Raw genomic sequence first — 12,599 nt, 5'->3', positions numbered from 1 at the left:
ATCATAGCACATTGAGGGAAGTATCGTGCCCATTTTACAGATAGAAAAGCTGCTTCCGGGAAGAAAATGATAAGAGAATAAAGGCAGAGGAGGCTTCCTGGGACCATCTAAGAAAAGGGTGAGGTAAGAGTCTGTGAGAAAAGCATCTGATCAGTTTCACTAGGTGACCCTCCCACAAGAGATTCTGAACCAGGTGTCACACTGATGTGCGTCATTTCACGTTAGACCCCACTTACTTCCTTCTTAAAAATCAGCAAAAATAAAAATGCAACAAACAAGGAGCGCTAGATAACTGTTTTGGCGTCAACAAGAGTGGAAGGTAGAAAAATGAGGCCTGGGCGTAGGGGGCAGTTAGGCCCAGTGGCTCTTCCTCGGGGGCTGGTCCCGGATGTGCAGGGCTGCCCTTCTGAGTGGCAGTGGGTGAGCAGCCCTGGAGCCTGGAGTGACGAAGGATGAGTTGGGCCTGGGGGTTGACCAGCGAGAGAGCGTGTTTCCTGGAGGCATCTGACGGGGGTTTGAGCCATCCGGGGGGAGGTCACTTTGACCTCACGCTCTGCGCTCCGTTTCAAAGGTGGCTCTGTAGAGTCTGAAGGAAGAGCATAGAGTCTCCTTGGGCGACGTCAGCGCGGTCTGGAGGCAGGGCCCACTAGCCTGGGGTCCCCCAGGGGTTCATCCTGACAGGTCAGCTGTGCTCGAGGCCAGAGTGTTTGCTGCAGCCGCTTTCAACTCTATCTGCCATGCTTTTCCTGTGGGTTTTCCTGTGGGCAGCCCACCCTCACGGGCACAGCCTCCTCTTTATAAGATACCAGGAACCTCTGTGGGTGATGTGATTCATCATCTCTATAATCAGGAACGGCCTGTCATTGGTGTGGTCCCTGTCGTGGACGATGGGGGAGGCCACACGTGTTCTAGCTCTCCCGACACTCCCTTCCCTCCCACGCGAGTGGGCAGGTGAGCGCGAATGATGCGAGGATCGGGGTAGCCTTCCATCTGCCCTAATTCATGAAGGAAAAGTAAGTTACAAACAACGACGTAGCCGTTATCAGTCACAAATTACTTACGACAGCCCCAGTAACTGATTGGGGACCTGGCGTACGGAGATGCTATAGGAGAAGGGTCTGGAGACTGAGGTGCACCCGTCAGCACCCGCACAGCTTGGGCATGAGGCCAGACTGACCACTGGACTTTGGGGGCCAGAGGGACCATCTATAACCCGGTCTTCATTGCCCACCACCCCCATCACCTCAGTCACCCCCGTCCCCAAAGAGTGAAAGGGCTTTTTCAGGAGCTGCAGGTGATGCTGAGGCCATCCTTCTGTGGAAGATGATTGGCCCTCTCTCCACGGACACGGCCGCTGCAACGCATGGTCTAAAGAGTAAACTGCCCTGGGAAACTGGCCGAGAGTCTGTGACAAGGAGGGGACGGACAGACTCAGCTTCCTGGTCCCCGAGCTCCTCCTCGCTGCCCCTTCCCAGGTCCCCAAGGAGGTGCTTTGGCTTGAGGCAGCAGCAGGGACCCAGGTGGAAGCCCGAAGGTTAAGAGGAGCGCCAAGAGATCCCCAAGACTCGTTCACTCATTTCTTATATTGATACATTATGCGCCGAGACGAGGTAGAGAAACAAGACAGTCCATACTGTCAAGGAGCACGCGGTCCAGCACGTGTAATGCCAGAGGGGAGTGGAAGTGGATAATTGCGATGCGATGTCTCAAGCGCCATAAGGGGTGGCAGTGTCGTGGGAGCCTAGAAGATGGACTAACTTCAGCCCTAATGAATCAGGAAAGGTTTTATACAGGTGGGGACATTTGACCTGGGTCCTGAGAGGTGGGTAGGAGTTCGTGCCGTAGAGAAGAGGGAACATTCTAAGGAGGTCGTGTGCAAGGGAATGGAATGTTCAGGAAATATGTAGGGGTCAACACGACCCAAGAAAATAGTACACAGAGAGGGAAAGGAAAGAGCTAGAGAACGGGGAGGGAGTGAGGCTGAGGTGGGGTGGGACCCAGCAGGAAGAGGGAAGGGCCGGCAGGTTCTCCCAGGGATCAGGGTTTAAGGAGGAGCTATTACCAGCAGCCGGCTCTCCCAGCAGCTCTAGGGTGTGTGTGTGTGTGTGTGTCCCTCCGGATGCAAGTGAGGAAGCAGAGGGCCGGGGCTCTGGGAAGGAGGGAAATAGAGACAAGATAGGGTTTTCGTTTTCCCACTTCCTCTGTTGTACATCTAGTTTCTTTTGGGCGCTTTTGTCCCCTTTCCCCAGTTTCAGAGCGAGGCTGAGGACAGCCCCGTGCTAAGTGAGGCCTCAGCCTGGACGCTGCTGGCCCAGTGTACGGGGGCGACGTCCACCGCAGAGCAGACGTGGCCAGAATGTCCCAGCCTAATGGGAGGTGCAAGAGGGCAGCGTGTGGGTCTGTCTCCTGCGGGTTTTCATCGCTTTTTATTCTCGGTTTTTCCTGCCATCTTGTGGTGGATTCTGGTACTGCAGCCCCCTCCCCACACCTCCCTTCCCGCTGCTCCCGGAAGGATGCTGCCCTGGGGTGGTCGTGGGCAGGGGTCGCTCGGAGCTGGCGTGAGAGGGGGAGGGTAGCAAGGCAATAGCGCCCACTGGCACCGGCCTCCCTACCTCGGGGAAAAGAAGCTTCTGGAGACGGCGGCTGCGGCCTCCAGGGCCTCGGGAAAGCCGTCCTTGTTTGTACCAGGAGGATGGCCATTTGTGAGGAAGACAGATGCGGGCAGGCGGGAGGGTGGCGAGTGGGGAGGAGGCCCGCGCAGAGGACTAGCCGGGAGGTCACTCCCGAGTCGAAGTCTGCCCAGACAGTTAACCAGTCCCGGGTCCTCGTGCTCACGCAGGTTCTGGTTCCTGAAAACATTCCTGGCACTAAATGCCATGTTCGTCGCGGTTCATCACAGAAACAGAAAGTGTTGGAGATATTTTAAGCGGGGCGGGTTTCACAAAGGGACTTTGGTGCTTCCAGAATCATTTGAAAGGCTGGTGGAGTGAAGGTCAGGGAACAGCACCTCTGGGTTTCAGGAGGCCAAGAAGTTACAGAAGTAGCTAGAAATCATTGCGATGGCTTTGGTTGCCCACAGCACAGGGGTCAGAGCCCCAGGTCTGCCCTCTGCCAGTGCTCGTGCCCATCCCCACCGCTGCACCTGGCCGGTAACAGCTTCTCCTCGGATTTACCCGCCAGCTGTCACGTGCCCTTCTCCCATCGGCGGGATCTCAACCGGGGCGCGGCAGGCGGTGGGATGTCAGAAATGCGTTTTCCCAGCTTGCAGCCAATGCAATAGCAGGGCGAGCCGAGGGTGTCAGGGGCCAAGACGCAGTATCGGACACAGACTTTTAAATATGGACGATAATAATAGCATCAATACTTCCTTCAGCCGGCTGCCGTGAGGCTGAAGTTAACCCAGAGCGCGGCATGTGGTAAACCCTCGATAATCGCTCGTTTACACAGAACTGCCAGAACTGAAGTCAGAATGGCTCGCCGTTCTCCTGTCTAACCCTTGTAAGGGAACGGGCCGCCTCTGAGCTGCGGGGTCCAACCCGCCCGCCTTAGTCAGGATCCTTCCTTTACCCCTCCTGGGTCTGCCTGGCGTCAGATCCGCAGTCAGCCTCATTGTGGCGCAGAGGGCTGGGCGGACATTTAGGAAGAAGGTGAAGGTTCTCAGGGAAAATCAGGGACTCGTGCTGAGTATTAAATTGGATTCCCTGTGCTGTGCCGATTTGAGGACGTCATCTTAAATGGACCAACGATGGTCAGAGCCTGGTCAGTTCCATCATGAAAACACAAGTTGGGGCTCAGCCGCGCACCCCTGTCCAAAATGGAATCAGTGAACCTGGGTCGCATCTCTGCTGCCTTGCGCTCAGATACCCCGAGCAGCCTGTACCAGGAAAGAAATAGGGCACAGCTGAAATCCAAAAGGGAAAGGAAACGGGCTAAGATCCATGGGGAACAATGACGAGTTCTTCATCCGTCTCCTGCCCCAAATAGCTCCGCTCTCCTCCCCCACTGGTGTTTACATGTGTTCCTTGCCTGGCGGCAGATGCCACCAGGCCTTAAACTGGGTCACAGAGGGTGGTGAGGAACCGACCAGGCCCTCAGGCCACGTCCTCCCCTGCCCTCACTCCCCAGAGGCTCCAGCCTGGAGCGGCAGAGCCCGGACCCCAGGTGGCCCCTGCCCTCCAGGCATCCTGGCGGGGTCCCTGCTGCCCAGAGCCACAGCCGGCGAGGGGGTCCTCTGTCCAGCCTGTGAGGGGGCAGAGGGGTCGGCACTGGCTGCTGCTGCAGCCTCCCCGCCCCCTCCTGCCCCGCCATCCCCTCTCACCGCAGCCAGGCGCCAATCCCCTCAGGGACCCCAGCCTCCCCAGGGCAGCCGGGGAGCCACACGGCCCTGCTGCTTCCCCTGGAAACAGGGTGGCTTCACACAGACCCACAGGGCCCAAACCAGGGCTCCCGACACCCACGGAGGCAGAGGTGCTGTAGAGGGTAGAGCATAACTTACAGTCAGAACCAAACCCAATCAAACCCAACCCGGATTTCAGACCCCAGCGCCCTGGGGCACACGAAGGGAGATGGCTGCCCAGAATAACCCAGCAGGGAAGTGGCCGAGCCCGGGCCCCAAGGACCGCTGCGCACCCCCAGCCACGTGTCTGCCCCTCCCATCCTGACCTCCTGGCCCTCCTCCTTCCCGGGATCCCTGCACTTCGGGTCCTCATGGTGCCTTTCCCTCCACAGGTTCTGTCAGAGCACGGCTTTGGCCTGATCACCACCGACATCCGGGAGGGACAGACTTTCTACTACGCAGAGGATTACCACCAGCAGTACCTGAGCAAGATCCCCAACGGGTACTGCGGCCTCGGGGGCACCGGAGTGTCCTGCCCGCTGGGTATTAAAAAGTAATTTCTCCCCACATGTTCAGCCCTTGAGGTCACAGCAAAAATGCTTCCAACGAATCGGGCAATTCTTTTGTGGTTCATTCACCATCAGGTGCTTTTTGAAGTGCACAAAGGCATTCATAAAAGTCTGCTTTATTGAGGTGTAATTTACATGAAGTGCAGTGGCAAGCTGATAACACGTAATTTATCTTCTAATAAGTTATGGTGGGAGGAGAGCTGTGAAATTTTTTGGCTCATTTGGTGTCTGAACGAGAATAATGAATAATCAGTGTTCACCCTTCTTGTGCCTGGGTGCCTGCCGCGGGAACCAAGCTGGGAGATCGTTGGAGGGGATAGGGCGTCCTTTATCTGTGCCCTGTCCCACCTCATGAGCCCTCCTGCCCTCCAGTGCCTTAAAATTCGCAAACATTTATAGCCACAATGAATCATTCACTGAAATACTTTGCCCAGCTGATCCTATACGTGTGTAAAGGGCTTTCTCTCTCTTTTCGGCTCTCCTCGTGGCAGAGAAGAGATGTGAGTTAGCTTGATGAATTTTAACGCTTTGCTCACAGCTATGAGAAGTGCTTGTTCTAATAAAAGTCTACAGTCGAATAATACAAACTGTCTGATATCTCATCTGTCTTTTACTTGTTTAGGTAGGATATTTCTAAGTATTGTAAGATAAACTTTAGAGCTCTCAAAGAGCTTGCGAGGGAAAAAGTCTTAAGAATCATTTTCCCCCAAACAGGAAATCTGATTGAAATCTTTAGAAAACAGGTACACCTCTAGCTTCTTGCAACTTTAGTAATAATAGCTGTTTTCAACATGCCAATTACAGCTGTCACATCAGGGGCTATTCTAGAGAGCAGACACATGGAATCCCTGCCCTAAAGAGTCTTTATATTCAAGACCAGGGATGGGGGAAGTACACAATAAACAGGTAAACACATGAATAAGTAAGATAATTGCTGGTCCTGAGAAATGATAGGAAGATGGTGAATAGGGCAAGATGTTAAGTTGTGTCTGGGTGCTAGGAGTTGTGTTGAGAGCTGTGTTTGCCACGCTGGTTAGGGGAGGTGGTGAAGCGGTGAGGTCTGTAAGGTGGTGACACGTAAGTTGAGAACTGAATGATCTGAACGATGCAAAGGAGAAACGGACACACGAGTTGGGAGAGGAGAGCGGAGCTCTGGGGGCAGGAGATGGACTAAGAAATAAGACATGGTTCCCCCTGGATATAGCCCATTTCTTTCTTTTCCCTCTTGGAATTCTGCTGTGCCCTAAACACCTGAAGAATACTTAAGTGGAGTAGCTATCCCTAATCACTGTCAGCATCCCCACTGTGGTTGCTTGAAGGAAAAGCGTTCCAAATACAAGGACCAGGAAGTATAAATGGCCCAAAACAGGGGGGATTTTGTGGTGTTTGAGAAACAGAAAGGCCAGTGGGGCTGGAATAGTGTTAATGAGGAAGGTATTGTGGAGAAGTATCTCAGAGAGTTAGGAAGAGCCAGACCATGCAGAGTCTTCTAAGGACATGTTAATAGGATTAAAAAATTTGATTCTAATTTATCCCTCCCCCGCCCCCTTTCCCTTTGGTAACCGTTAAATTTGTTCTCAAAGTCTGTGAGTCTGTTTCTGTTTTGTAAATAAGTTCATTTGTGTCATATTTTAGATTCCACATATAAGTGATGTCATAGGGTATTTGTCTTTCTCTTTCTGATTTACTTCACTTAGTATGATAATTTCTAGGTCCATCTATGCTGTTGCAAATGGTATTATTTAATTTTTTTATGTCTGAGTAATATTTATATATATATATACACACACACACACACACACACACACACACACACACACACACACACACCCCACATCTTCTTTATCCATTCACCAGTTGATGGACATTTAGGTTGCTTCCATGTCTTGGCTATTGTGAATAGTGCTGCTATGAACATTAGAGATTTCTCCAGACATATGCCCAGGAGTGGGATTGCAGGGTCATATGGTAGCTCTATTTTTAGTTTTTCGAGGAACCTCCATACTGTTCTCCATAGTGGCTGTATCAATTTACATTCCCACCAGCAGTGTGGGAGGCTTCCCTTTTCTCCACACCCTCTCCAGCGTTTGTTATCTGTAAACTCTTTAATGATGGCCATTCTGACTGGTGTGAGGTGATACCTCATTGTAGTTTCGATTTGCATTTCTCTAAGAATTAGTGATGTTGAGCATCACTTCACGTGCCTGTTGGCCATCTGTATGTCTTCTTTGGAGAAATGTCTATTTAGGTCTTCTGCCTATTTTTTGATTGGACTGACAAGGGCGTAATTTCCAACATATACAAATAGCTCATACAACTCAATGACAACAACAGAAAAACCAATAAGCTGTGTGTTTCTTTCCCACCTCATCTCTAGGACATTTCTTCGTCAGTGATTTCCTGATCCTGAATCTCAGCATTGTTACTCATGGTCTCTGAGGGCCCAAAGCAGCAGGTACTGAGGCTCTGAACCAGGTAGAAGCAAAGGAAGGTAAAGAACAAGGACCCTTCTAGAGATCAAGTCTGCAGGTCTCAGGGATGAGCTTACAAATGAAGGGGAAGCAAGGAGCTGTAATGTTCTCATTGCAGGAGCAAAGGAAATGAAAGAAGCTGTGGAAGATATCTGCTTGTGAGAGAGGGAGAGAATAGGCCTTCTGTTTCAGAGATCCTTGGCATACCCCTCCCTGTGGAAAGATGCTCCACCCAAACTTTGGAGAGGCCTCAAGCTGAAGTTGGTGACCTGCCTGAGTCCCAGGGGAACCATAGGCCTCTGAGTGGGTCCCAGGTATATTTGAAGCGCTCCTATAGGTATATGATTATTTCAGGCACAGCTATTCATATGAGAATCCCTCCTCGCAACCTGCACCCCACCCTTGACCTTACCCCCCAGACTGAGAAGGACACTTGGTTGTGAGGCAATGCAGTGTTTAATCATGGGGATAATAGAAACATCACAAAATACAGTAACAAGATGGCCCAGGGTGATAGAAGCAAACTTTCCCTGGAGTCCGGTTCATGCTTGTAGGGCCTTTTTGACAGCTTCGTCTCCTTCTCAATCCATGACAGATAACTAGACACCTTCGTGTATACTCCAGGTAGTTTCTTCCGGCCGCAGCCCACTCCCCAGCTGACAATGCCCAGCTGGTACCATTTGCTTGTGTTGGTTTTTTTCTGGCAAACCAGAGGCCCCCCCACTGTCACCCTAGGAGAGAAGAGTTGTTTGGGAGTGGAAGGGATTGTGGCAAGTTGCTCTTACAGCCTGTTGAGGGGTGGGCGCCTGGCGCGAGGCACAAAGCACTTCTGGTGTCATTGGAGGATGGGTGGATGTTTCTACCTTTGATGGGCTCTCCAACAACATGCCTATACTCCCAGCTCTGTGACTGTCAGAAAAGGGAGCGAACAGTTTGGTCAAAAGCAATGGTGATGAATGACAATTTGGTCAAAAAATAAATATCCATCATCATCATCATCCTGTGACATGCATTCATTCTGATATACCAAGGAGTGCTTTTCTAATCCGTTCTGCCTCTAAGCACTTTTTTGTTTTTTCAGAATTCTTTCAATTTCCCCAGAAAGACCTCATTTTGCTCTTCCTGTGCTGTTTACGATAGCAAAAAGTAAAAACTGAAACCCAGAATCCATTATGCCTTATACTAGGTCATTGGTTGAAGACAGCAGGCGTACAGACTGTGTATACAGAACACAAAAAGTACAAAAACTGGGTCAAAATGTTAGACTGTGGTTCAAAACATCAATTTTTAAGCAATTTACAAATTTTAAAGCATCATGGAAGAGATTGCCAAATAAGCACAGGTGGAGCAGACGTCACTGACATGAAAAGGAAGGAATCCACTGCCTCTCATACCCCCAAACGTTTCGGACCATTTAAAATTTTCTATTAAAGAATAACGTATCTTCAAAAAAAAAAAGAAGAATGTATCTTCATCAAAAAATCAGAAAACTGGGGTATGGGAAAAGAACATGAAGAATACCCATAGTTATATAAGTAAATTTATATATAAGCACACACACACGATTGTGTATAAGAAGAATTTTCAGGTAAGATACAGTTAACATTGCTTCTCTAGGGAGTGAACAGGAGAACAATTATAAGAGGTAAACTTCCTCTTCACTGTACACCCCTCTGTACCCCTGGAATTTTCTTTACTGTGTACTGGTGAAATAAACCACATTTCTAATTTCAACCATGCAGAGGCAACTCTTCAGCCAAATGTAACTTTCCACATCCTCATGTATGCAAATACGTCATTATTATTTTACAGAAATAGAATCAGGCGGTACATAGAGTCTCACAGCTCACAAAGATCTATTTTTGAAAATATTAAGTAACACATAGAAGAGTCAGAAAGAAGCACTATTTAATGATACGCCAAAAATACAAAACAAACAACAGTGCCCCCCAAATAGGGTGTGGGTTTATTTGGTTTTTTTAAACCAGATTGTTATCATGAGCAAATTGCTGTGCCCATCAGCTTCCTTTGAACCAAACTGTTCTTCATCCAGTTCTTTGAAGTCATTGGAAATTCCCATGACCTTTCTTTAAAATGAAGAATGACACTCGCTTCTCTAGGGATGATGAGATCTACGTGAAAGACGTACAGTTAAGAATTTAAATTTCTGGAGCCAAACAGACCTTGGTTCAGATCCCAGGGTGAATACGTGGTTGAGAGAATGTGAAATTTTTCTTCAGCGTTTTGAGGCTCATTTTTAGGCTGGTGGTGATTGTACCTCTCCCGCAGGACCACGGTGTGAAGGTAAGCACATGACACCTATAAAACACTATGCCTGGCCCTAATACATGGCAAGCCTGTACTCCCTGGCGGCTCCCACCATTTTTGCGGTGGATGAACCAGGCACATCTGGGCGGGGCCGTGCTGGGCTGCTGGCTTTGGAGCCCGGTTTCTACTGGAACCCAAAAGATGGCTCTCACCCCTGAAGTCAGCGTGCCTTGGTTGGAACTCGGTGTCTGTCATTGACCTTGCTGGTGTGTCTTCTGCAAGGCTGTCCGCTTTCCTGGTCCTCCTTTTCCCATCTAAAATAGGCCTGCTTCCTAGAGCTAGTTTGATGTATTTGTGGAAGCAGTTTGTATGCTCTTGAGCACTGAACAGATGTAAGAGATGATGATGGAGAAAACAATATTCGTAGTGTTTACTGTGACCCTCCTCTGCACTATGCTCCTCTGAATGCTTTAGTGTGTTGACTCATTTTATCTTCACAGCAGTCCTAGGAGGACTCTTAGTAGTCCCATTTTACAGATGGGGAAATCTGAAAAGGCACAGGCACAGAGGGGACTCCAGGCGGTGAGTAGAGGAGCTGGGAGGGAAGCTAAGGGAGCCTGCAGCCCTAACCGCTGGACTGCACAGCCTGCCTTTGGTTACAGAGCATCCCTCCCAAATTCATGTCCACCTGGAACCTCAGAATGTGACCTTACTTGGAAATACGATCTGTGCAGATGTAATTAGTTCCATTAAGATGAAGTCCTGTGGGATTAGCATGGGCCCTACTCCAATAACTGGTATTCCTATCAGAAGAGAGCAGAGGAGACACACGCATACAGGGGGGAAGGCCTGTGAAGATGGAGGTACAGACCGGAGGGCTGCACCTACAGGCTAAGGAACGCCCAGGGTCGCCCGCAACCACCAGAAGCCAGAAAAGGCAAGGAAGGATCCTCCCCTAGACCCTCCAGAGGGAGCATAGCCCTGCCGATGCCTTGATTTGGGACTTCTGGCCTCTGGGAGAGAGCACGTTTCTGTTGTTTTTTTTGTATTTTTGTGTGGTACGTGGGCCTCTCACTGTTGTGGCCTCTCCCGTTGCGGAGCACAGGCTCCAGATGCTCAGGCTCAGCGGCCATGGCTCACGGGCCCAGCCACTCCGCGGCATGTGGGATCTTCCGGGACTGGGGCACAAACCCGTGTCCCCGGCATCGGCAGGCGGACTCTCGACCACTGCGCCACCAGGGAAGCCCACGTTTCTGTTATTTTAATCCACCTCCTATCCAGAGGAGAAAGAAGGCAGCCAGGTAGCCTGGCACTGCTGGCCAGCTTTCTGGGTCAGCCCCTCTCCAGGCCATGGAGAAGCTATGTTACCTTGCAGGTGTCCTTCCCACCTTGAAGGTCCCCGGCGCACAGCATGCTCGTGGTGAGCAGAGGCGTCGTGGGGAAGCATGTTTCCCAGTCGATCAGCTGGATGTTGACTTTCCAGAGCACTGTTTCCATACTTCGCTTAGGAACTGACCCAAAGAAGCAGCAGATGGGGAAAGAACCCTGAGCTCAGCGTGGTCCCTTTGGAGGACCCACCCACATCATGTCTTTTCACCTCAACAACAAGGGAACTGCTCTGTGGCCCCGGCAATGACCCAGATTTGGACTGGGTGAGGAGGGGGTAGGAGGGGTGTCCGGGAGACTCTTGAGCCCACCCTCTCTGAATCAAGAGCTCCTAGGACTGGGTCTCTACTGGATTTCAGCCTCAGTGAACCATTTTCTCACCCTGCCAAGGGTGCCAGGTTCCCGCAAGGGTCCTAAAAAGGAGTTTCATTCAAATCCATGAGGATGTAAAGAGAACCCACGATGACAAGTTCTGTCCTGGGACCCACGGCACAAAAAGATGGGCTTGAAGCTTGTGTCGGGGTCCTTGAGGAGTTCACTGCCTGTGGGCTCTAGCTGAGCCCAACTCCTAGAATGTCCACTTCCGAAGATGGGGATGTGTTCCTCTTTGTATGTTGCTGACTCCCCGGAGCCTACAACACTGCCTGAATCATAGAGGAGTTTCAAAGAAAATGAGGTAAATGAAGCATGGGGAACTCTAAGTTAAGAAGGTGGCCTTGTTTGCGAAGCTATTGAAAAGCTTCTAAGGGCAATTCCCAAGGAGGAATCTGACACAGCTCTGAGTTTTGGGACCACGTGGGAATCCACGTAGAGCCATTTGGGTGCCTCCTTGGAAGAGCAGTACTGAGTGGAATATGATCTTTCCTGCTCTGTTGATTATGGGGAAAGTCACATTCACCAAGAAGGAAGACAAAAGGACCCCATTTTGTGGGTTGGCTGGGCAAACTGGCAGGAGTAGGTTACAGGTTAAATCTAGAAGGACAAATTTACATTCGGTTTATCCCCTCCTCCTTGGCCTGGACCTATGGCTTTCAGAGATTTTAGCCACAGAGCCCTTTATCACGGGGCACAACTGGCACCATCAGTTGGAACGGAGCTGCTCTGGCTGACATTGGCGTGGACTTCCCAGAGCCCAGCCCCTTTTCCCATTGGTATGTCCCTCCACATTCCTCCAAGCCACCCTGAAGCCTCTGGACACCTCTGCCTGGGTTTTCCCTGAGGCCCTGTTTAGGGTTCCTGTTTCACAACATGGACCTAAAACTTGCTACATGCGCTCAGGGAGGATGGCTCCCATGTGGACTGAGCAGAAGGGTCATCGTGGGACCTTAATTGAGAACCGGAAGCGCCCAGGTCCACGAGGCTGACCTCCTGAGGCCAGCAGAGCCTCCAGACTTTGCTTCTCATTGCAAACCTCAGCCAAGGTGCCACCCCACCTCCCCGTTGGGCTATAGTAACTTACTAGTAGTGCCCCATCCAGTCTCCCAGCAGTTTCTCCATCTCTCTGTGTCAGTGACCTCTGAAAGGCAGATAGGTACCTTCTTGACACCCAGGTTCGGTGGGGATTTGAGC

The 12,599-nt window shown here is 50.7% G+C and overlaps 2 protein-coding genes across 10 annotated transcripts in view; both read left to right on the top strand.

The window, feature by feature from the left end:
• Positions 1-5,492, top strand: part of MSRA (methionine sulfoxide reductase A) — a 370,269-nt gene extending 364,777 nt beyond the window's left edge. For all 5 annotated transcript variants that reach the window (XM_073805778.1, XM_019941385.3, XM_019941386.3 and 2 more), the window contains one exon: positions 4,729-5,492. In XM_073805778.1, the coding sequence (XP_073661879.1) occupies positions 4,729-4,893 (165 nt within the window). In that variant the 3' untranslated portion in view covers positions 4,894-5,492. The remainder of the gene's footprint in view (positions 1-4,728) is intronic.
• The window catches only part of PRSS55 (serine protease 55), a 162,443-nt gene that overhangs the window by 91,247 nt on the left and 58,597 nt on the right, over positions 1-12,599 (top strand). For 3 of the 5 annotated variants that reach the window (XM_019941382.3, XM_033857576.2, XM_019941383.3), the window contains exon 1: positions 5,646-11,706. The exons of 1 other annotated variant lie outside the window; for it this stretch is intronic. The gene's annotated coding sequence lies outside the window, so the exon portion shown is untranslated. Of the gene's footprint in view, positions 1-5,645; positions 11,707-12,599 lie in introns of those variants that run through there. One more of the 5 variants, XM_073805776.1, reaches the window with a different exon arrangement.

The sequence above is a fragment of the Tursiops truncatus genome, chromosome 6 (genome assembly GCF_011762595.2).
Source record: "Tursiops truncatus isolate mTurTru1 chromosome 6, mTurTru1.mat.Y, whole genome shotgun sequence".
Lineage (NCBI taxonomy): Eukaryota > Metazoa > Chordata > Mammalia > Artiodactyla > Delphinidae > Tursiops > Tursiops truncatus.
The sequence above is the reverse complement of the archived record's forward strand: the minus strand, read 5'-3'. Positions and strand labels throughout refer to the sequence as shown.